This window comes from Scylla paramamosain, chromosome 16 (assembly GCF_035594125.1).
Source record: "Scylla paramamosain isolate STU-SP2022 chromosome 16, ASM3559412v1, whole genome shotgun sequence".
Taxonomy (NCBI): Eukaryota; Metazoa; Arthropoda; class Malacostraca; order Decapoda; family Portunidae; genus Scylla; species Scylla paramamosain.
In genome coordinates, this window is record NC_087166.1 from 6,688,450 (window position 1) to 6,709,905 (window position 21,456).

Genomic DNA, 21,456 nt, shown 5'->3' on the forward strand with positions numbered 1-21,456 from the left:
CACTAATTTGTATAATCAAAGGGAAAAAAAGAGGTATCAAGTCAGACAGATATAGATAAAGAAAGATAAAGAATGAAAATAAAAAAAAGGAATACAAGGAAGATCATGACTCAGTAGATAAAGATTAAGGAAGAAGAAGAAGAAGAAGAAGAGAGAGAGAGAGAGAGAGAGAGAGAGAGAGAGAGAGAGAGAGAGAGAGAGAGAGAGAGAGAGAGAGAGAGAGAGAGAGAGAGAGAGAGAGAGAGAGAGAGAGAGAGAGAGAGAGAGAGAGAGAGAGAGAAGAGCTCACCAAACACAAGCATAAAATAATGCACAGACAACTCTCGGCACATAACACAGTACCTGAATGACGTCATTTTCAGTGAAGGCTGCCCAGAGCTGTGATGGGTCCTCTTCCTCCTCCCCTGAGCTATCCACCACCACCCACACATTGTCCATCCCATTCTGCCCCCCAACTGCCTCACTTGCTCCCCCAGGTAGTGCTGTGTGTCTGATGTGGTGCAGGAAGTCCTCCCTGGCACTGACTGGTTGCACAATGGTGGAGAGCACAGTCAGGGAGTGATCCAGAGGCCAGCATCCAAGAATACCCCCAGCAATGTCCTGCTGCCACTCACCTCCAATCTGCAAACATGAATGTGCTGATAAATGCCCTTGGTCTTTTTATCTCCATCCAATCCAGTAAGGAAAATTAAGAAGTTTAAACAAAATGATGATAAAACAAATTTTCACTGCAATTATAATTCATCAAAAATTCCTTCTTCTGACCATTTCCCTGAGTATTCAATTTCCAAAAGTAAAAAGCAATAACAAAAGACTACACAGTAAGATGAGTGACATTCCTTAGCATATGGCACTAATTTTCTGGGATTATAATATAAATCATGCCAGAGCAGTGATTCAAACAAAAATATATTTGTACAAGTAACTATGGATTTTAAGATTTCTAACTTATATGAGTGAAAAAATATGACAATTTTTTTACAAAGAATTTTTCTGTTGTCAGCCTCATACAATGAAAAATGAGAGGAGAAAAACATCTCACTTATAACAATAAAACTCGTAAGCTTTCAAAATTTACTTCACAAAAGTTATAGAAATCATCACCTGTATATAGGGAGGTGCCCAGGTGCCCACACCAGCAGGACACCTCAGGACGTGGTTGAGGAGGAAGAGGTGGTCCTGCCGCGTTGCCACCCGCAGCAGGACCGCCACCAAGTCTGTCAGCCACTGCCGACTGTCCCTCACAAACTGGTGGTCCTTCACACCTCGCCGTTGGAATGCAAACAGAACACTGATGCAGCTCTGTAACTTCTCCACATGTGAACGCAGGTGTGGCTGGTGCTCCTTTAGGCTGCTGGCACACACCCGTGCATTCTTTGGAAGGTCCACAAATTCTTTGCAATCACTCAGGACCTTCTGCATGTAATTTTCAACCTGGAGCTTGCACATCTCAGCTTCATAAGAGTGGAGAGCATAAGAGTTACCCAAGAGCTCCCTTGTTTGCTTCAGGAGCTTTGACACATGTTCTGATATTTCTTCCTTGAAGCAAGCAACCTCATACTCGTGTTTGATGGTTAGTAAAGCACCATCCTCGCACTCCCCTTCCTCTGTGACTGTCCGCTTCTCAAACAACCAAATGTTCTTCTTCTGCCTCTCATAGTCTTCCTGAATGGTGGACAGCTCTTTCTGAATGCCTATCAGGTTTGTTCTTGCCCTCAAGTAACCAAGAACAAGTTCGTAAAATTCTAAGTGAGGTGTGCTCCTCTCGCGCTCTATGAAGTGTGCTATGTAAGCCTCGTTTGCTTCGAGTTCATGGTTTTGGTAGAGGGCACTCAGCTGTATTTCAGTCATAGGTTCAATGCTGCACTCTTCTGCTAGTGTAATTTTTGTCTTGGCAGCAGGTTCCTCCTCCGTGTGCTCCACAGCCTCGTCAATAATACCGTCCTCTAATACTGTTCCATTTTCTAAGTGTCCCTCAATGTCCTCAAGCCTTGGAACACTTGGCAGGATATCACTCTGTGTCTCCACTACCACACTACCACTATGTACACTATGATTCGTAACCTTATGTTGCACTACATCACCACCATTCATGTGCTTGGACTGGGGAACACTCAGCTGAGAATCTATAATTACCAATTCCTTCAGCTGCTTTTGAGCTTGGTAATAAGGGTCAATAGGGGTCAACTGATGCTGTAGTTCACCAAAGGCTGGAGCTGAGGGCACAGTGCTCTCTTTCTGCTCCTTCTGGCTAGATGATGATTTGCTAACATCTTCTGCCTCGAGAGTTTTGCTGGGGCATGCTGAAGTTGTTTCTGATTCACCCACTCCTTCTCTAGATTCACTGATGTCAATTGAGGTATTATCAGGGTGCTGATCCTTCTCCTCCTGCCTCTCCACTTCAGGGAGCGGAGTGTCTCCATACTCATGCAACAATTCCCCCAGACTGTCATTTTCCCAGCTCTCTTCCCTCACTCTGACTTTATCACATTTCTGCTGAACCACTTTCTGTAATGTATGAAAAAATAGTAATTGCATATATCAGGATACCACTTCATTAAAAAGATATGCTACAGTTGGAGAATCATACAATAATAATCATATAATGTAATGCACAATGTTACGCAGCCCATCATCAATTTAATATTTTTCTCTTACAATTATATGTCTAAGTGCAGTAACAGCCATCTGTTTCATAAGTGAAGATGAAAATACAAAGACAAAACTGCAGCCATCTGTTTCATAAGTGAAGATGAAAATACAAGACAAAACTGCAGTTTCATAAAACACTTAAGTTACTTTTCATCTCTCCACAATGTAATAGTTTGGGGATTGGCTGACCCGTTTAGTGATGTACATGACTGGTGCTGCTTTTTCTACCTAAAAATCCCCTTCCCCAACTAGTCACCTTAGTTTGTGGGGAGGAGGGGCTGGTATGCAGTCCTATTATAATGAGATAAAAATGAATAAATAAAAACAAAACAAAACAAAACAAAAATGAATTTAACGCATTATGTAACATATATTGACAATGAGCTAAATGGAATACACATGACCCCATTTTATTGACCCAACTCGTGTTTCTTTCAGCAGCACGATGACACAAGTGCAAGACAAAGAGCCATGACGGCACTGAGGGGAGACAAAGGTGCATCACAAGGCAGCGTCATGCCAGACAATACGTCGCAATTTTGCCCACCACCTGTCACACATATGTCACGCTTTACTGCCTCACTTAAACATGACACATATGACACTCCCTTCATCAGCCACACTTATGTTAAAGCCACGAGTACGGATGACAGACAGGGAAAGGGTTTATCTGGTTTTACCTTGGAGCGGTTGCGTGGTCTCCTCACCGCCTCCGCCATCAGCTGATACTGTCTGATGTAAACAAACCCTGCAGGGAATTACCGTACGGGACTCACCTGACTGTCGTACTTGCGACATGCAGTGTACGATAATTTTTGAAGACTGTTCTTTGTCATCTCGTATGGTTATGAATCGTGTTGAGATCATGACGGGAACTTTGAATATTAAAGTTTTCTTGTATATATTTTGTTCCATATAAAGTTAGCGTGGTATCTAATAAAAGAAAAGTAAAGGAAAAAAATAACTATTTATACATCAGACCAGCAATTCCACTGTGAACAAAATATTAATAAGATAAAAAGCAACACAGAGAAAAGATGGATATAATGCAAATTAATGGATCTAAAAAGCGATACTCACTCTTATCAACTTTGTCGAGTGATCATTGATTACATTTTGCGCATCTATCTGCTATCGAGGTCATAACGAAAAGCCCATCAAATACTCCTTTATCATTTACAACCTGTCAGATTCCGTAGTCCATTAGTCATTAGTTACCGTTATTGCTTGTTATTAATTCATATACTGCAGCATCAGCATCAGCAGAAATGCAGTAATGGAGGTGGTGATAGTACTATTATTATTATTATTATTATTATTATTATTATTATTATTATTATTATTATTATTATTATCATTAATAGTAGTAGCAGTATTGTTGTAATAAAAATATTATTATTATTATTATTATTATTATTATTATTATTATTATTATTATTATTATTATTACTATTATTATCATTATCAGTAATAGTAGTGGCAGTAATAGTAGTAGACTAGTAGTAATAGTAGCAGCAGCAGGAAAAGCAGAAATACTCGTAATAGCAGTGGTTAGTTAATTAGTTCATTAGTTAGCTATATAGCTAATTTGCAGCGGCAGCACCATCGCCAGTAGTAGTAGTAGTAGTAGTAGTAGTAGTAGTAGTAGTAGTAGTAGTAGTAGCAGCAGCAGTAGCAACAGCAGTAGCAGCAGCAGCAGCAGCAGCAACAGCAGTAGCAGCAGTACCAGCAGCAGCAGCAGCAGCAGCAGCAGCAGCAGCAGTAGTAATAATGAATTAGTAACCCTCCCTCCCAATGAAGGATACTGAAACTCGTACTGTACGTAAAATATACCAAAAATATGCTTTACATTTTATACAAAACATTCACTGGTGGAGGAACGAGATCCAGGGAACAGCAGCTACTGGGCCCGCCACCTCCTGTGTGTGTGTGTGTGTGTGTGTGTGTGTGTGTATACCAGTCAGCCAAGAGGTCCATCAGATCACGTTTAAGGCTCAGCACGTGAAGATTCGTAGTATTTACAGGTAGACAGGTATGCTGACGTACTGCTTGTCCTACATTCAGATTAAATGATGCAATAATGTAAGTATAAACTCTTTAAATACAGTAAATACTTCACAGCAAATGATGGCGGCGGCGGCGGTGGTGGTGGTGGTGGTGAAACTGATGATAATGGTAATGGTGATGGTGATGGTGATGACGACGACAGCGATGATGATTAGGATGATGATGACAGTGATGATACAATGACGATGATAATGATGTTGATGTTGATGATGATGATGACAATAATAATAATAATAATAATAATAATAATAATAATAATAATAATAATAATAATAATAATAATGATAATAATAATGATAATAATAATAATAATAATAATAACAATAATAACAATAATAGTACCACTAACAGTAATAAGAATGCATATGACCCACAAATGCATGAAGATGATACATAACATATTTTACGCACGTTTAAGTACTCATTATATTAAATTATTAGTATGATACAAGTATAAACAGTCGCCGCAGCGTAGCTATATGCAGAATTCCCCATAAACTATTCACTGACAATCAACAAACAGTACCGTCGCTTCAGTAACAAGAGGAGCATTCACTCTTCTCCCTCCGATCATCACCAGCTGACGCCCCAACGCTCACTGGTTTCGAAGTCAATTACGAGTAAAAGTTAGTCTCAGTACTCGGTAAAAATGTACTCCTTAATTAAGAGTATTGCGTTCTTGCTAAGGGTGGGAAAGTGGATGGGTGAATGACTCCGGAATCGCTTTCCTCTTCCTTCTCTTCCTTCTTCTTTTCTCCCTCCTCTTTCTCGTTCTTTTTGTGACTTCTATCGCTTTGTTTCGCTTCTCAGGTTCTCCTTCAAGCATTGCCATTTTTCTGCTCTTTTTGCTCTCGCTGTTGTGGCTATTGTTGTTGTGCTGGTAGTGGTGGTGGTGGCTCTCCTTCTTCCTCGTGTCGGGAGGCGCAGGGGCGGGGTAACCACTACACACAAAGAGACAAAGAACTGAAAAATCTTACTCTTCCAGCGGACTCATTGGGCTTCCGGGTTTCTTTCCCTCTATTTTTCATCACTGTGTTAGCTCCGGGGTGAGGTGGAGGGTCAGACACACATGACACTCACTTAATTACCTCATGCCCACAAAGTAACAGCAGATTATCACACCACACTACACACACGGAGGGCACCACAGGCCCGCACTCAGAAACGCTTTGCTCTCTCATCACGACTATTTTCTAAGGTCGCAGAGATGATTAACCAGGTTTCCAAGGCTGTTTCTCCTATGAATAATGAGTAAATCTTGTTAATCTGTCATTAGAACAGTAGAAACACGCTTAAAAACCCGTGTAGTTTCAACTAGACCCTTTTGAAAATAGTGGAAGTGAGGAGCAGAAGTGTTTTTGAATATGGTCCGGTCTCCAGCCTTTTGTTCCTCCGCTGCAGTGTGAAGTGTGACACACTGACTCTGCAAGTTGGCGACATTCGCTGGTCGTGCTGACCCCTCGACGCTACCTTGCCATCCCCCCCCACCCCCTCCTCGCCCAGTTCAGTTCTACGCCGCCTCCTTTCGTTACTCACACTCTAAATTCCGCCCCGCCCGCTGCACTCACTCCATCATAATACTGGCCGGCCGCACCACCACGCGTCAGACCGTGGCCTACTTCGTTAGCAGAGTTTGCACGACACCCCACGACTCGAACACTTTTAAAAGAGAAATATCACGGCGTCTCATTTTTTGGTGTTCTCTTTTATCCTTTTTTTTAATGCTTCAGTTTCACACAAGATTTTTTTAATGCATTCTTTCAACTTGCTAACCTGCTTCACAATTACCAACTCCGCGATTTGTATACTTTCGTGCGAAGCGTACCAGCTTAGTTAAGGTTGCATTTGTCGGTCTTTGCAAATATCAAAAATACTACCAATATTATAATGTATACAGCGTCGCTGCGGCAGTTGTCCTCGCATCACCACAGGTTGCGCGGGTACCTGATGCTTTAATGCTAGACCTCCTCAGATCAAGACAACACTTCAGAGTTACACAGACGCCCTCCGGAACAAAGAGTAGCACCACTCAGCCCACATCACGTCCTGCAGTGGCCTGCTGCTCCCCGTGGTCAGTGTCCCTCCACACAAAACAACGCGGCAATGAACACGAAGCTGCACTTAGCGAGGCTCAGGCGCGTGGTTCTTTTCTAATACAATCTGTTTCGTCCAAACGTGTAGCAGAATGAAATGGCATTATCTTAAATCATATTCACTGCTCTGGTTATGGCAAATGTATCTTAAAAGTATTAAATGCCTCGCACAAACGTCACTCAAGACCCGTGCTGGTTTCCAGCGCCGAGGCTCGTCTGTTGCTCCCTCGCCTCCTCCTCCAGCGTCTCATCAGGCCGTACGTCAGGCTGCCTCGTACGTCAGGCCGCCACGCTACACGACTCAACATTTTACTGTCACTCAGGCGACTCCACCGGGAAGGGATAAGTCTCTCGGGTGTCATCGGATCGCTGTCGGCAAGGTGGTTGCCCTCGCTGCCGAGCCATCACTCAGGGCGCCACGGACTGCAGCAGGGAGCTTTGCAGCCTCAGCCACACAGCACCGCCACAGTCTGCGGTTCTTCTAAATTTCGGGATTCTTAGCCTGGCCATCGCTGGGTCTTCTCGTAGGCTGGCGAGAAGCAGTGCTCAGGGCGCTGCTGGACTTATGTACAGCGGGAGAACAGACGCCAGGCACAGCACCAGCAGGAGAGGCGCGAGGCAGTGGGGACCAGTGGCACTCTGCATGGCCGCGCGGTGCTCACCTGCTGAGAGAACACACTGTGAAACCTGACGAGAGAACAGAGAATAACAGACACCTACGAGTATTGAGATTTTAAGAATATGAGTTCGATTTAACTGTTATAGACACAATTGCTCCCGTTCAGCAACCCGTGTATCCACAATGCGGTGGCAGACCACTCCGATACAGTGGACGTGGCTCTGCACCATGAAAAGAGACGTCTTGACTTTCACGTTATTGACAACAAACACTTCCCAAGATACCGTGCTTTGCCGCCGGTAAGGCACTGTAGTTATGAACTCAGTAAAACAACATGCGTCGACTGTCCAGTAAGGAAAAGCACTACTTGATATTCTACCCCCAAAGTGCGTATCATGGGCAGCAAAACACGGTAAAGACGAAAGCACTGGAACCTTGAGTCCCGCGAAGAGTAGCCGCCGCCCGCTGAGGTCCCGCACTGAGACACACCGGCTGCTGCGACTCCGCCTGGGGCTCACCGTTGAGGACGTGGACGGTAGTGGTGGCGCGGCGGCCGTTGGAGGGCGTGCACGAGTAGGTCCCGGAGTCTGAAGGCGTGGCGTTCCTCATGAGCAGGTGGCTGATGGTGTTCTCGCTGGCCTGAGTTATGACCGTCACGCCGCCACGCCCCTCGTAGTCCAGCACCTGCAGAAGGGACGCACTCTCAGGACACACGCTGGGCAGGGTGACGCTTCTACGCAATTTCAAGCTAAGTAATTCCACTCATGAAGGTTCCACCATTAAATTCTCATCTAAAATAATTTCCCACATGATAAATTCCCCTCAGTCTGACCTAACCTAATTCATCACCATCTGGGGAAATCTTACGGTAGGAATGTGCGTGAGGAAATCTACCTGAGAAAACTTAGGGTACAGAGGGTGACACACTCGTCCTCCCTTCCCTTCCCTTCCCTTGGCGCAACACAAGGTCCTCCATCACACAAGGTACCTCCTCTCCTCCCTTAAAAAATAAATAAATGAAAAAGAAACTATATTAAAAAGTTTTCTTTACATTTTTAGTTAGCTGGCAACACCACACAGCCATTAAAGCCTCCTCCCTTTCCCCCATAAACGTTACTGCGTTCTCGAGGCGCCTCCTTCACTGAAAAACTAAAGGGGGCCGCTGGTGCAAAAGAAAATTAACAACGGCAAAATAAAAGCAATAACAAAAAAACTCACAATCAACCCAAGTTTAACTGAACTACGCATGGTACGCAATTACTGGGAGAGAGAGAAAAAAAAGAAAGCAACGAAGAGAGAGAGAGAGAGAGAGAGAGAGAGAGAGAGAGAGAGAGAGAGAGAGAGAGAGAGAGAGAGAGAGAGAGAGAGAGAGAGAGAGAGAGAGAGAGAGAGAGAGAGAGAATAAACTGTAACACCTGCTATTCCACAAAACAAAGAAGAAAAAAATAAAATGTGCTAGAGAAAAACGCCTAGAAAAAAAAATAAAAAACAAGGCAAACAGAGAACAGAAACACGAAACAAAAAAAAAAAAGAAAAATCTTCGTCTGGTGTGTATAAAAAATGTTTGTATGTGTGTGTGTGTGTGTGTGTGTGTGTGTGTGTGTGTGTGTGTGTGTGTGTGTGCAATAGCAACAACGCGTGTGGCTCATTGGTAAAGTTCTCGCATTATAACTTCAGCCACAAGGTGTTCGAGTTCCGCTACAAGGAGGTACTCGTGTGTGGACGCCTGGCTCACCTTGTCGTGGTGGTACCAGTAGACGTAGACGGGGCGGCGAGTACCGTGCAGCACCACACACGTCAGGTTGATGAGGGAGCCGCAGTGCACAAACACCTCGGGCCCGTTCAGCACCTCGGCCTTGGGGACTGAGGGAGAGAGCACATGAACTTAAGAAAACAAGGGGAGCTACAAGAAGCCGCCAGGAATTACTCGTGACAGTCCCAATATAAAACATATCTACCTATTTCTAACTATCATTCTCATCCATAAATCAGTCTAGTCTTCCTTTGAAGCTCCCTAATAAATAAACTATAAAAAAAACGATGACATAAGCAAAATTCTCAGGGTCAGTAATCAGAATAGGAAAGGAAATAATGTGTTCAAGATTGATAAAATTAGATGAACAAAAAGAGGAAGAAATTGGTTCTCAGATAAAGTGGCAGATGAATGGAATGGACTCAGTAATCAGGTTCTAACTTTATCAAGCTTGAACCCATTATTTTTTGTCCCATCTTGATTTCTGACCCTGAGAATTTTGCTTATGTCACCCTTTTTATATCCCCTGTATCACTTAAAAAGGGATATCAAGAAAAGAACAAAGGAGAGGACCAGGGGGAAGAAAGGTTAGAAGAGTTACTTCACCTATTTACTCTTATTCTTATTTTTCTTTAATGTCTAAATCTCTGTAAAATAAGTAAAAAGGCGGTATGGACACAGAAGAGAGAATAAGTTACTTTTTCATAGGTTACAGAATTATTTAAGACTAGTAAAAAAAAAAAAGGAGTAAAAAGTTACAGTTGAGTGTGGGAAATAAACCTATAGAAGTGATAGAGTTAAAGGAATATGAAGGGAAGGAAGGTTAAAGGTGAAAAAATATTACCCCCACAAAAAAAAGTAAATAAATAAATAAAAAGTGAAAACCCAAAGACGACTTAAGAAATAAAAGTTAAGCAAAAAAAAGAGGAATGAAAATATATTAGGAGACGAAGGAAAGGAAACGTAGGCAAAAATTATGGTGGTTTGAAAAATATTAGGCAAGGAAGAGAAAGTAAAACAAGACAGGCAGAGGCAAGAAATAAGAGAAAAGAAATGAAGGTTTACAAAAAATAAATTATAGACGGAGGAATGTAATGAAGGTTCGATAAATTATAACAGACGAAGGAAAGGAGCAAAATAAACAAGAAGATATATATACTCGTACATACATATATATATATATATATATATATATATATATATATATATATATATATATATATATATATATATATATATATATATATATATATATATATATATATATATATATATATATATATATATATATATATATATATATATATAAAAGGAGAGATAGACGAAAAGTGGAAAAAAATTATAAAAAGAAAAGGAAAGTTAGAAAAAAAAAAAGCGATGGTAAACTGCTTAAAGGGAAGGGAAAGGAAAGGTGAAAGAAAAAGCGACGATACAAAAAGGATAAGAACGTCAGAAAAAAAAATAAAATGAAGATTGACGATAGAAAGAAAGGCGAAAGAAAAAAAAAACAATAAAAAAACAATAGTCACGAAAAAAAAAAAACGAAAACAGAAGAAGAAAAAATGTTAAAAAAAAGAAAGGTGCATGGAGGAAGAGGAGATAAAACTAAATGTGGCAGAAAGAAAGTGGGGGAGAGAGAAAGACACATAAAAAAAAAGATGAAGGGAGGGAGAAGAGAAGAAAAGAGAGACGATTGATGGAGAAACATGGAGGGAAAGGAGATATCTGATAGAGTGACATGGAGGGAAGAAGTAAAGAAACGAGTAGAAGAGGGAGGAAAGAGAGGTGATTGATGGAGAGACAAAGGGAAGAAAAGGAAATAAGTGATGAAGAGAAGGAGGGAGGAGAAGGAGGTGATTGATGGAGGAGAGGAGGGAGGTGAAGGAACTCTCTCTCTCTCTCTCTCTCTCTCTCTCTCTCTCTCTCTCTCTCTCTCTCTCTCTCTCAAGGCCCCTGTTGTTCTTAGATAGGCTAATGCTAATCTTAATCTCAGAAGGGAAGGAAGGAAGAAGGGGAGGACGTGTGTTTGAGGATATTAAGTTTTTTAGTAATGTTGATCAATGTGACTACCAGAATCTATCGATCAATTAGTCAGTCTATCTATCTATCTCTTTATGTACCTATCTACTTATCTACCTACCTATCTATCTATCTATCTATCTATCTTTCTATCTATCTATCTGTCTGTTTACTTACCTATCTATCTATCTATCTATCTATCTATCTATCTATCTACCTACCTAATCTACCTACCTAACTATCTGGCTACCTGTCTATCTATCTATCTATCTATCTATCTGTTTATCTATTTATTTATCTGTTTGTTTCTTATGCATACAAAAACATATGCAAAACAAAGGCTTTATAGTTTGCAATACGTAACGCCAGGGATAAGCGACAGGTTTTCTAAAGTATGTTGTTCTTTTCTTTTATAGTTGTGTTCCTGTCCCTCTCTCTCTCTCTCTCTCTCTCTCTCTCTCTCTCTCTCTCTCTCTCTCTCTCTCTCTCTCTCTCCCTCATGCACCACCCTTCATCGTCCCCGAGACACAAGCCGCCTCATATATCTCCCCGCCACCCGAGAGCCCCGTCCGCCACTGCTTCAGAATCTTTATGAGGCGCGACGGCTGGAGGGGAGTAGGAGGGGCAGCTCTCTCCAGCCACACCCACCTCGCCCACCCCACCCGCACCCCATGTGTCTCTCCGCTGACAACTGATAACAAAACTTTCATGAACATTGACGTCGATGAATGCTGCCTGTAAGTAAATGTTTGATAGATGTTAGGATAGGATAGGATGCTTCGATTTGTTAGGTGAGAAGTGTACTCGTATATAAGTTTATTTGGTCAGAATCTATATAAAACTTACAATTAATTATACGTATATGACAGAAAGTGGAAGAAAAATATTGGTAATGTTGTTTGATGGTACATTTCAGACTAGTAAGCTTTGATTTAATAGTTATGATATACTATACAAGTTTATTTGGTCAAAGCCTCGATAGAATTCATGTTTGACTTTATGGAACGCAAGATGGAAAATATCAATAATGGTTTGGAGATATAATTCAGACCTGGACGTTTCGGTGAGCTATTCAGCTGTGATGTGATAAGAGTTTAGTTACTGAAAGCCTCGGAAAATTCAGGCTCAACTTTATGGCAGGGAGGAAAATATTTATAGTTGTTTAGTGATAGATTTCAGACTCGGGTATTTCGGTTTGTTGTGATGTTCCAGACACAAGTGTATTCGGCGAAAACCTTGACAAAATTCCCAATTAACCCTATGTAATGCAAGGTAGAAAAAAACAATGGTGATAAATTTCAGACTAGAATGTTTCGCTTTGTTATTCAGCTGTGATGCTCGCCACAAGTTTATTTGGTCAAAGAGCTCATATAGAATTTATGATTAAGTATATATAATGCAAGGTGGAAAATATTAACAATTGTTTGGTGATAAAAATTTCAGACTAGTAGGCTTTGGTTTGTTACGTATGTAGTTGTAATGCTACACATACGTTAATTTGGTGAAAGCCTCGACAAAATTCATAATAAACTTTATGTAATGCAATTGCGACGCACCATAGGAAACACACGTGACTTTGGTATATTTATGGTAGAAAAAGAGTTGTATTTTAAAACGATCATTACTGTACGCCAACTGTTTCCATAATGATTAACGTCAGGCCATGATCTCTGCTGTATTACAACTGAGAAGACTACCGTGATCTCCTGTCCTCCTTCATCAGTGCCTTCCAACACTGAACAAGAAAGGGAAGACTAACTCATCTCAACTGAAAACTAATGAACTAAAACTTAACTAACTTAAAAAGCAACGAACGAACGAACAAAAAATAAACTAGCTTTCTCTCTACATGACCAACTAATTGTCTGAGTAACTAACTATCTAATTAACTAACAAAGCAACTGATTAGTCCACTAAAAACTAACTGATTAACTAATTGAATAACTATTTAACTAAGTAATTAACGAACTGATTAACTAAGTACCTAACTGGCTAACTAACCACCGAACCAACTAACGAACGAACAACAAGAGAGAGAGAGAGAGAGAGAGAGAGAGAGAGAGAGAGAGAGAGAGAGAGAGAGAGAGAGAGAGAGAGAGAGAGAGAGAATATGGTGGCAGTAGTTGTACATAATAACGAGAAGATAAGAGAGAACTAATTTCCTAAGTTCACGGGAAGTTATATCATAACTGCTTCTCTTGTTCCTTATTTTACACGAGTGAGGAAATGAAGGTCTGATTTTTGGTACACAGGTGGAAATGTGGAGAGAGGTAGATGGGTGGGCAGATAGATAGATAGATAGATAGATAGATAGATAGATAGATAGATAGACGGATAGACTGATAGAGAAACAGACAGATATATAGATAGATTGATTGATAGAGAGACAGACAAACAGATAGACAGACAGATAGATAGATAGGTGGGTATATATATATATATATATATATATATATATATATATATATATATATATATATATATATATATATATATATATATATATATATATATATATATATATATATATATATATATAGAGAGAGAGAGAGAGAGAGAGAGAGAGAGAGAGAGAGAGAGAGAGAGAGAGAGAGAGAGAGAGAGAGAGAGAGAGAGGTAATGATAGAATCTCATTGATAAAACAATTGAGTAGATAGCGAGATAGATATATAAATAGATAGTGCGATAGATAAGGTAATAAATAGATATGAATAGATCCATCCACATAAATATGTATTAAAAGATATGCATTCAACGGCATATGAAAGATAGATTAGACAAGAACAGAAAGAGAAATAGATAAAAATACATAAATACAATATCAGACAGAGAATTTGACAGAATATGTAATAAATGCATTGAAATACCAAACAAATAAATAAATAAATAAATGAATAAATAAATAAATAAATAAATAAATGAAAACAAATACATACGCACACACAAAAAAAAATAACAAAATATAAAAATAACAAATAGAAGAAGAAATTAACTGATAAACTGAAAGCCATATAAACAAAAGGAGAAATAGATAGATGACCTAGACCGGCAAATAAATAGATAATTACGCGAATAGGAAGACAGACTAACGTAGATAAGCAAATGATCAGATTAATCCATGTATTTCTAAGTAATTTGAAAGGTTAACATCGCATTATATCAGTTTGCTAATTCTGAAGTTACAAGATTTAATACTCTCACACACTCTCTCTCTCTCTCTCTCTCTCTCTCTCTCTCTCTCTCTCTCTCTCTCTCTCTCTCTCTCTCTCTCTCTCTCATTGCGAGTTGCTTTAATGTTCTTATCTTTAATCGCGCCATTATACATGACCTTATGGAATCTCTCTCTCTCTCTCTCTCTCTCTCTCTCTCTCTCTCTCTCTCTCTCTCTCTCTCTCTCTCTCTCTCTCTCTCTCTCTCTCTCTCTCTCTCTCTCTCTCTCTCTCTCTCTCTCTCTCTCTCTCTCTCTCTCTCTCTCAGAGCTTACCAATAATCTTCCAATTCTAATCAAAGTTCTTCCCATTCTCTCCATTCTCTCTCTCTCTCTCTCTCTCTCTCTCTCTCTCTCTCTCTCTCTCTCTCTCTCTCTCTCTCTCTCTCTCTCTCTCTCTCTCTCTCTCTCTCTCTCTCTCTCTCTCTCTCTCTGCAGGTATGCCGGGCGAGGCGTGTCCGGTATGCCCAACAAGTCACCCGGGCCGAGGCTTTGCAGACCCAATAATGGCAAGGCCCGGAATGGAATAAATTGGTGTGCCATTTAAATGCTCGTTAACGGCGATGTTAATGAATGGCCTGCGCGCGAAATTATGAATAAATGCAACGTGTGTCTGTGTGGTGTGCGTATGTGTGGTGTTGTGTGGCTGCTGTTGTGGTGTGTGTGTGTGTGTGTGTGTGTGTGTGTGTGTGTGTGTGTGTGTGTGTGTGTGTGTGTGTGTGTGTGTGTGTGTCCGTCCAAATATATACCTCTCTCTCTCTCTCTCTCTCTCTCTCTCTCTCTCTCTCTCTCTCTCTCTCTCTCTCTCTCTCTCTCTCTCCTTACACACACACACACACACACACACACACACACACTTGCTAATTACTCCTTACGTACGTCTAATCTCCCTAACGTAAACTTCAAGCAGCGGTAAACTCTCTTAGAATGGCCACGTAAACAAGAACCACCCGTGTATCTTTTAGCAAAACACATAGTGGAGCAAATACTTCCCACTTCTTTTCTAACTTTCTTACTGTCACTATCCACCCTTGTTTATTTGTGTCTAACAGTTATTTGTCTGGCTGCAGTATTTTTTTATGGGGCGGAAGAGAGAGAGAGGGGACTGGGAAAGGAAGGGTAGGCAGAAAGACAAAGAACAAATTGTATATATTTTTTAGGTACGGAGGAGGAGCCAGTCATATACACATATCTTAGGGTATTTTTTTTAATGTCCTCTAGATCTCTCTGGGGCAATAGTGTGGAGGGAAGATTTGCTGTATTTCATTAAGTCTATGGATAAACTTTGCCGCATCTTATTAATATACAAGCTCCCCACATTTCATTTCTATTCAGAAGCTTTGCCACACTTTATTAAATCTAAATGGAATGTTTGGTATATTTCATTGAGTATACGATGAAGGTTCTTTTGCATTTCATTTAGGAGAAAGTTTGGCACATATTATTAACCATGTGACTGTTAATGACACTACGACACTTAATTTTGGAAACGAAAGACACTTTTAATGAGCAGAAATGTGCAGAACTACAGACACTAAAAAGTTTCATCTGCAAGACTGCTTCTTTGCTGACAGGGGCGTTAGAAAATTTTACTCTAAAGTTGTACCAGGCTATTTCATTAAGCTCAAGAAAAACCTACAGTAGCTGAATAGAGAAGTCTACATAGGTTTGTCGCATTTCATTAAGTCTATGGAAAAGTTTTGTCGCATTTCATTAAGTCTATGGAAAAGGTTTGTCGCATTTCATTAAGTCTATGGAAAAGGCTTGTCGCATTTCATTAAGTCTATGGAAAAGGTTTGTCGCATTTCATTAAGTCTATGGAAAAGGCTTGTCACATTTCATTAAGTCTATGGAAAAGGTTTGTCGCATTTCATTAAGTCTATGGAAAAGGCTTGTCACATTTCATTAAGTCTATGGAAAAGGTTTGTCGCATTTCATTAAGTCTATGGAAAAGGTTTGTCGCATTTCATTAAGTCTATGGAAAAGGCTTGTCGCATTTCATTAAGTCTATGGAAAAGGTTTGTCGCATTTCATTAAGTCTATGGAAAAGGTTTGTCGCATTTCATTAAGTCTATGAAAAAAATAACTGCATTTCATTAAGTATACGAAGAATGAGCTGCCTTTCATTAAGTCTATGAAGGAAAGTTTGTTACAGTTCATACTAACTTTTGTAAGTGAAGTAATGAAGAGCACTTTCTAATATTGCCCCACGTCTCGTATGTATTAAGCAATGTATGTGCTTTTATTTTTATCAGGCCGTTAATCTTTTCTTTAGTTTTACTTTAATATTCTCTTAGCATACCACTCAATACTTTACAATGCATTTTTTTTTTCATTTCTTAAGTTATTATGTCTTCATTCATTTCTATTGTCTCGTATCATTAACGTTATTACGCTAAGTTATCTAACTTTTCCTTTGTAACTTTGTTCTTTCTTTTCTTTCTGTTCTCTTGTCACAATAATAAGCATTATTCCTGTCATTATTTCTCCATGCTGTTTATAGTTATCATTCCTTCACGTTATTTTATTTTTCTCTTTGTTATCTTGTTCCTCCCCCTTACACTTCCACTCGCTGCGTCTTGCAATTACTTCCTTGACTGCACTGCTGTTTGTTGTCCTCTCTTTTATGATATTTTCTCGATAACATATGTAACTTTCACACACAAACCTTAACGAATGCACTGTGTATGTGTTGATTTACTGTAACCTTTTGTACTTAAAGAGATTAATACAGCGGACAGCCGTACAGTACACGTGCCTAATTACAAAGCTCAGAAGCCATGCAAACCTTTTATAATTGCCTGTTAGTTGACATCAATACGGAACTTGCAGTATAATTGGTTTGAATTAATCGCATCATTAAAAGCTGCAAATTTAATGATGCGATTTATACCAACATTATGGTTATTCTTAATAACAATAATAATAATAATAATAATAATAATAATAATAATAATATTATTATTATTATTATAATTATTATAATTATTATTATTATTATTATTATTATTATTATTATTATTATTATTACTATAATAATAATAATTATTATTATTATTATTATTATTATTACTATAATAATAATAATAATAATAATAATAATAATAATAATAATAATATTATTATTATTATTATTATTATTATTATTATTATTATTATTATTATTATTATTAATCACTGTTGTTGTTGTAGTTATTGTTATTGTTCCTGCCACTACTATTATTACTATAATTATTATTACTATTATTATTATTATTATTATTATTATTATTATTATTATTATTATTATTATTATTATTATTATCATTATTATTATTATTATTATTATTATTATTATTATTATTATCATTATTATTATTATTATTATCATTGTTATTATTACTATTATTATTATTACTCCGTTAATATTCTTATTACTTCTTCCAACTACTTTCTTTCCATATAGCTTTGTCCCGCTTTTTTCATAATAACAATTCAAACGCTTACAAAGAACGATTATTATCACAACACTCGCTCGGGCCTGCTTTCGTGCTTACGACGGGGTTACATTTAGGTGCAGGTCTGCCTTTCCACAGACATTAGTGCTGCTCTTGTTGCTGCCGCTGCTTGTGACGCTAATGCATTTGTGCAATGGCTGTCAAAGGTGGTAGAATAATTTTTTACTATTTTGCTCTTTTATATGAAAGTGGACGAGAAGGAAGAACCATGGGAAAAATGATAGAAAAATGAATGAAAAGGCTAAGAATAAAGCTTTGAGGGGAATCTAGTGTGAAGTGTGTTGTTGTTGTTGTTGTTGTTGTTGTTGTTGTTGTTGTTGTTGTTGTTGTTGTTGTTGTTGTTGTTGTTGTTATTATTATTATTATTATTATTATTATTATTATTATTATTATTATTATTATTATTATTATTATTCTCATTTTCTATTTATTTATTTTTTTTTATTTATTTATTTTTTTTCATCAATACCACTACTACTCCTTGCATTATTATTCATCGTACTTTCTTGTAACAGTTCCTCGGATTACTGCACAATATCGCTGCAGTAAATAATGCTTATCTAATAGAAAACGTGATATTAACCTATAAATCCGACAGAAGGCACGCGTGGTGTACAGCAGTGATGGGCATAAGGTACGATTACACGCAATATCGCGCCCTGTAGTACAGGCTCAGATTAAAATGTTAGACGTGTAGGGACTCTCTCTCTCTCTCTCTCTCTCTCTCTCTCTCTCTCTCTCTCTCTCTCTCTCTCTCTCTCTCTCTCTCTCTCTCATAACAAAGTTACCACTTCTCGTCCTCTTCCACCTACTTCTATTATAGCAACAGTAGCAGCAATGATGATGATGACGATGATGATGGTAATAATAATAATAATAATAATAATAATAACAATAATAATAATAATAATAATAATAATAATAATAATAATAATAATAACAACAACAACAACAAAAAAAAAAACAACAAACAACAACAATTACTTTTGTTTGCAAAAAAATCTAATCAGGATTTTTTGTTTTAGATAGGCATATATGGAAAGATAAATAGACAAACAGAGAGAAAGATAGATTAAAAGGCAGACAGACAGACAGACAGGTAGACAAACAGACAGATGATAAATAATTAAGTAAATCAAGAGACAGGTAGACAAAGAATCAGATATATGGACAGATTACTACCACAATCACCACTACCACCACCACTACTACCACCATTACGTCTTATACTATTGCTACCACCACCACCACCACCATCACTACCATCACTACTCACCCACCACCTCCAGGTTCACCACGAAGCTGAGCACAGGCTTGGTGGCGACCTGACACTGATACATGCCGGCGTCCTTCAGGGTGACTCTCTCGATAACCAGCCGCCACTCCTGCCGCTCCTCGTTCAGTGACACAGTGATTCTGTCGTCGCTGTTATACTTGTACTCCCCCACTGACAGGATGTGGAGGTCCTGGTGGCGCATCCATGACACCTGCGGGAGGGAAGGTGTGGATGTGTGGATGGGTGTGGGGTGTAAGAACCATATTCTGAAACACTTCTGCACGCACCTCGATTACTTTCAAAAAGGATCTAGTTGAAGTACCACGGGTTTTTAATTAAGGCTGTTTTTACGATTCTAGTGTCAGGTTAGCAAAATTTCTGCCTTTTTAACACGGCCCAGCTTATCATCTCTAGCCTTTGAAAATAACCGTGGTGAGAGACCAAAATGTTTCTGAATACAAGGAAAAGGGGAATGAGAGGGATTTTTTGGGGTGGGGGGAGGGGGAAGAAGAGCAGTGTTTATGTGTGGTGTGCAGTTGTGTTTGAGTGTAAGGGGGATGAGGGAAGACGTGAATGATGGGGGAAGGGGGAAGGAAAGAAGAGGAAGTGTTTATAAAGGAAGAATGAAGGAAAGGAGAGCATGTTTGTTGAGTGTTAAGTGTTATGCTGCTAAATTTGAAATAATTATTTTAATAAATCTAAAAATGCATGAAATATGTACACTTTACTTGGATAACTGCAAAAAAGAATAGTCACAGCTGTAATCACACTAAGTAATGGAGACAACTTTAAAAACACTAATTTCAGTAAGCATAAATATGTAAATAAATGTGAAACACGCATATACACATAATTGCTTCGAAAAGACAGAAATGGTCGTCTTACGCTCATTTACATCTATAATGAGACATAAAAAGCTGAGGAAACATTAAAGGTACTAATTTAAATAAGTATGATGAGAACAATATAAGTAAAAACTATGTAATCACCTCAGGAATTACAGCTATACTCGTTCTAAAATTGCAGGAAAAACATTTAAACACTCATCAAGTAATATGCAGTGGTAGTAAGTGAATATAACTGTCACACCTCAAAAAAAAGAAAAAGAAAACTGAATCCTTCTCACCGCTTTCTCATCATTATTGACGACGCGGCAGGCTAGCACCGCCGTCTTGCCCTCTTGCACCGTCAGCTTCCTCGCCAGGGTCCGGTCGAAGCGTGGCCCTGAATTCGATTCCTCGCGCCTCTGCTGCACCTCACTGGGCTCCTCATTCCACCAGCCCCACCTCCACCGCGACTTCTGCTGATCGTTCTCCCCGCTGCCAGAGTCCTTGCTGCTGGAGAACACGATGGCGGGGATCTGCGATGACTCCGCTCTGATCTCCAGGGATTCCTCGCCGCGGCCTGGACTTTGGGATCCCACGGCGTTGTGCAAGGGCGTGTTTTTATACTCATGGGATTTCTCGTGTTCCTCTTCCCCCGTGTACTGACCCTCGTGTTCCTGCGGCGTGTGTTGTCCCGCTGGCGCCTCCTGCTGCGGCTGCCGGTGAAGGGAAGGCTCACGTGGGATCTTAGGTGGTTTTCTAGGGCGTAGAATCTCCTCCAGGTACTCCGGCGGTATATCCAGAGAGGTGAGAACGCTGGGGTGCTTGGAGGAGGGCGTGGAGGGTGTCGTGGAGGTGGTGGTGACCTTGGGGATGAAGTGTACCTCGTCGGTGTCCATTCCACGTCCCACCGCTGCTCCTGAGGGGGATAAAAGTGGCATGAGACAGTGGAAAGCAGTGCAGGGTGGTGTGATACGTTAGAGAGAGGCACTAATCCACTGCGACCCAAGGGAGGCAAAGAGAATGCGGGAGTGAGGGCCGCGAGTTCACTCATAACTTATTTAACCTTGATTACTTTTGACCGTAGGAACCACGCCAGAGGCACAGGCTTCTCATGAATACTGCCAACTCTCTCTCTCTCTCTCTCTCTCTCTCTCTCTCTCTCTCTCTCTCTCTCTCTCTCTCTCTCTCTCTCTCTCTCTCTCTCTGACACAGACACACTAACATATATACACTCATAAACTGTTCTCTTCTCTTCCCTCCCCCATTTTTACAACTCTCCTCCTTCTCTTTCTCTTCCCCACTGTTCTTCTCTCTCCCTCTCCTCCTCCTCCCCCTCCTCCCCCTCTGCCTCCCCTCGCAGCCCGTATTGATGAGTGACTGCCGTGTTAACAGTCAGCGTCGCGTCACTCTTGCCCCATAAAGTTCCCGTAGCCTCCCTGGCGCGC

At 39.8% G+C, this 21,456-nt stretch overlaps 2 protein-coding genes across 3 annotated transcripts in view; both read right to left on the minus strand.

The window, feature by feature from the left end:
* Positions 1–3,379, minus strand: part of LOC135107937 (ectopic P granules protein 5 homolog) — a 31,329-nt gene extending 27,950 nt beyond the window's left edge. Inside the window, exons 1-3 of the mRNA XM_064018383.1 lie at positions 3,333–3,379; positions 1,105–2,508; positions 343–621 (exon numbers count right to left, since the gene is read on the minus strand). Coding sequence (XP_063874453.1) covers positions 343–621; positions 1,105–2,508; positions 3,333–3,371 — 1,722 coding nt within the window. The 5' untranslated portion in view covers positions 3,372–3,379. The remainder of the gene's footprint in view (positions 1–342; positions 622–1,104; positions 2,509–3,332) is intronic.
* A 1,090-nt stretch (positions 3,380–4,469) lies between these two features.
* LOC135107940 (uncharacterized) lies at positions 4,470–21,150 on the minus strand. 2 transcript variants are annotated; one of them, XM_064018387.1, is made up of 5 exons: positions 20,311–21,150; positions 19,185–19,395; positions 9,167–9,294; positions 7,950–8,115; positions 4,470–7,474 (listed from the first exon to the last, which is right to left on the minus strand). In XM_064018387.1, exons 1-5 carry the CDS (start codon positions 20,947–20,949, stop codon positions 7,359–7,361), a joined length of 1,260 nt encoding a protein of 419 aa, XP_063874457.1. In that variant the 5' UTR covers positions 20,950–21,150; the 3' UTR covers positions 4,470–7,358. The 2 variants fall into 2 exon arrangements, with proteins under 2 accessions (XP_063874457.1, XP_063874456.1); XM_064018386.1 differs by having other exon boundaries at positions 7,866–8,115; positions 20,311–21,149.
* Between the last annotated feature and the right edge of the window lie 306 nt (positions 21,151–21,456).

Excerpts from the sequence above, each read along its gene's own strand:
- LOC135107940 (XM_064018386.1), bottom strand. The coding sequence starts at position 20,949 with ATGCCACTTTTATCCCCCTCAGGAGCAGCGGTGGGACGTGGAATGGAC. Across the intron at positions 9,295-19,184 it reads GGTGAACCTGGAGGTGGTGG|TCCCCAAGGCCGAGGTGCTG; the intron begins GTGAGTAGTGAT and ends TCTCTCCCTCAG. Across the intron at positions 7,475-7,865 it reads TACTCTTCGCGGGACTCAAG|GTGAGCACCGCGCGGCCATG; the intron begins GTTCCAGTGCTT and ends TTCTCTCAGCAG.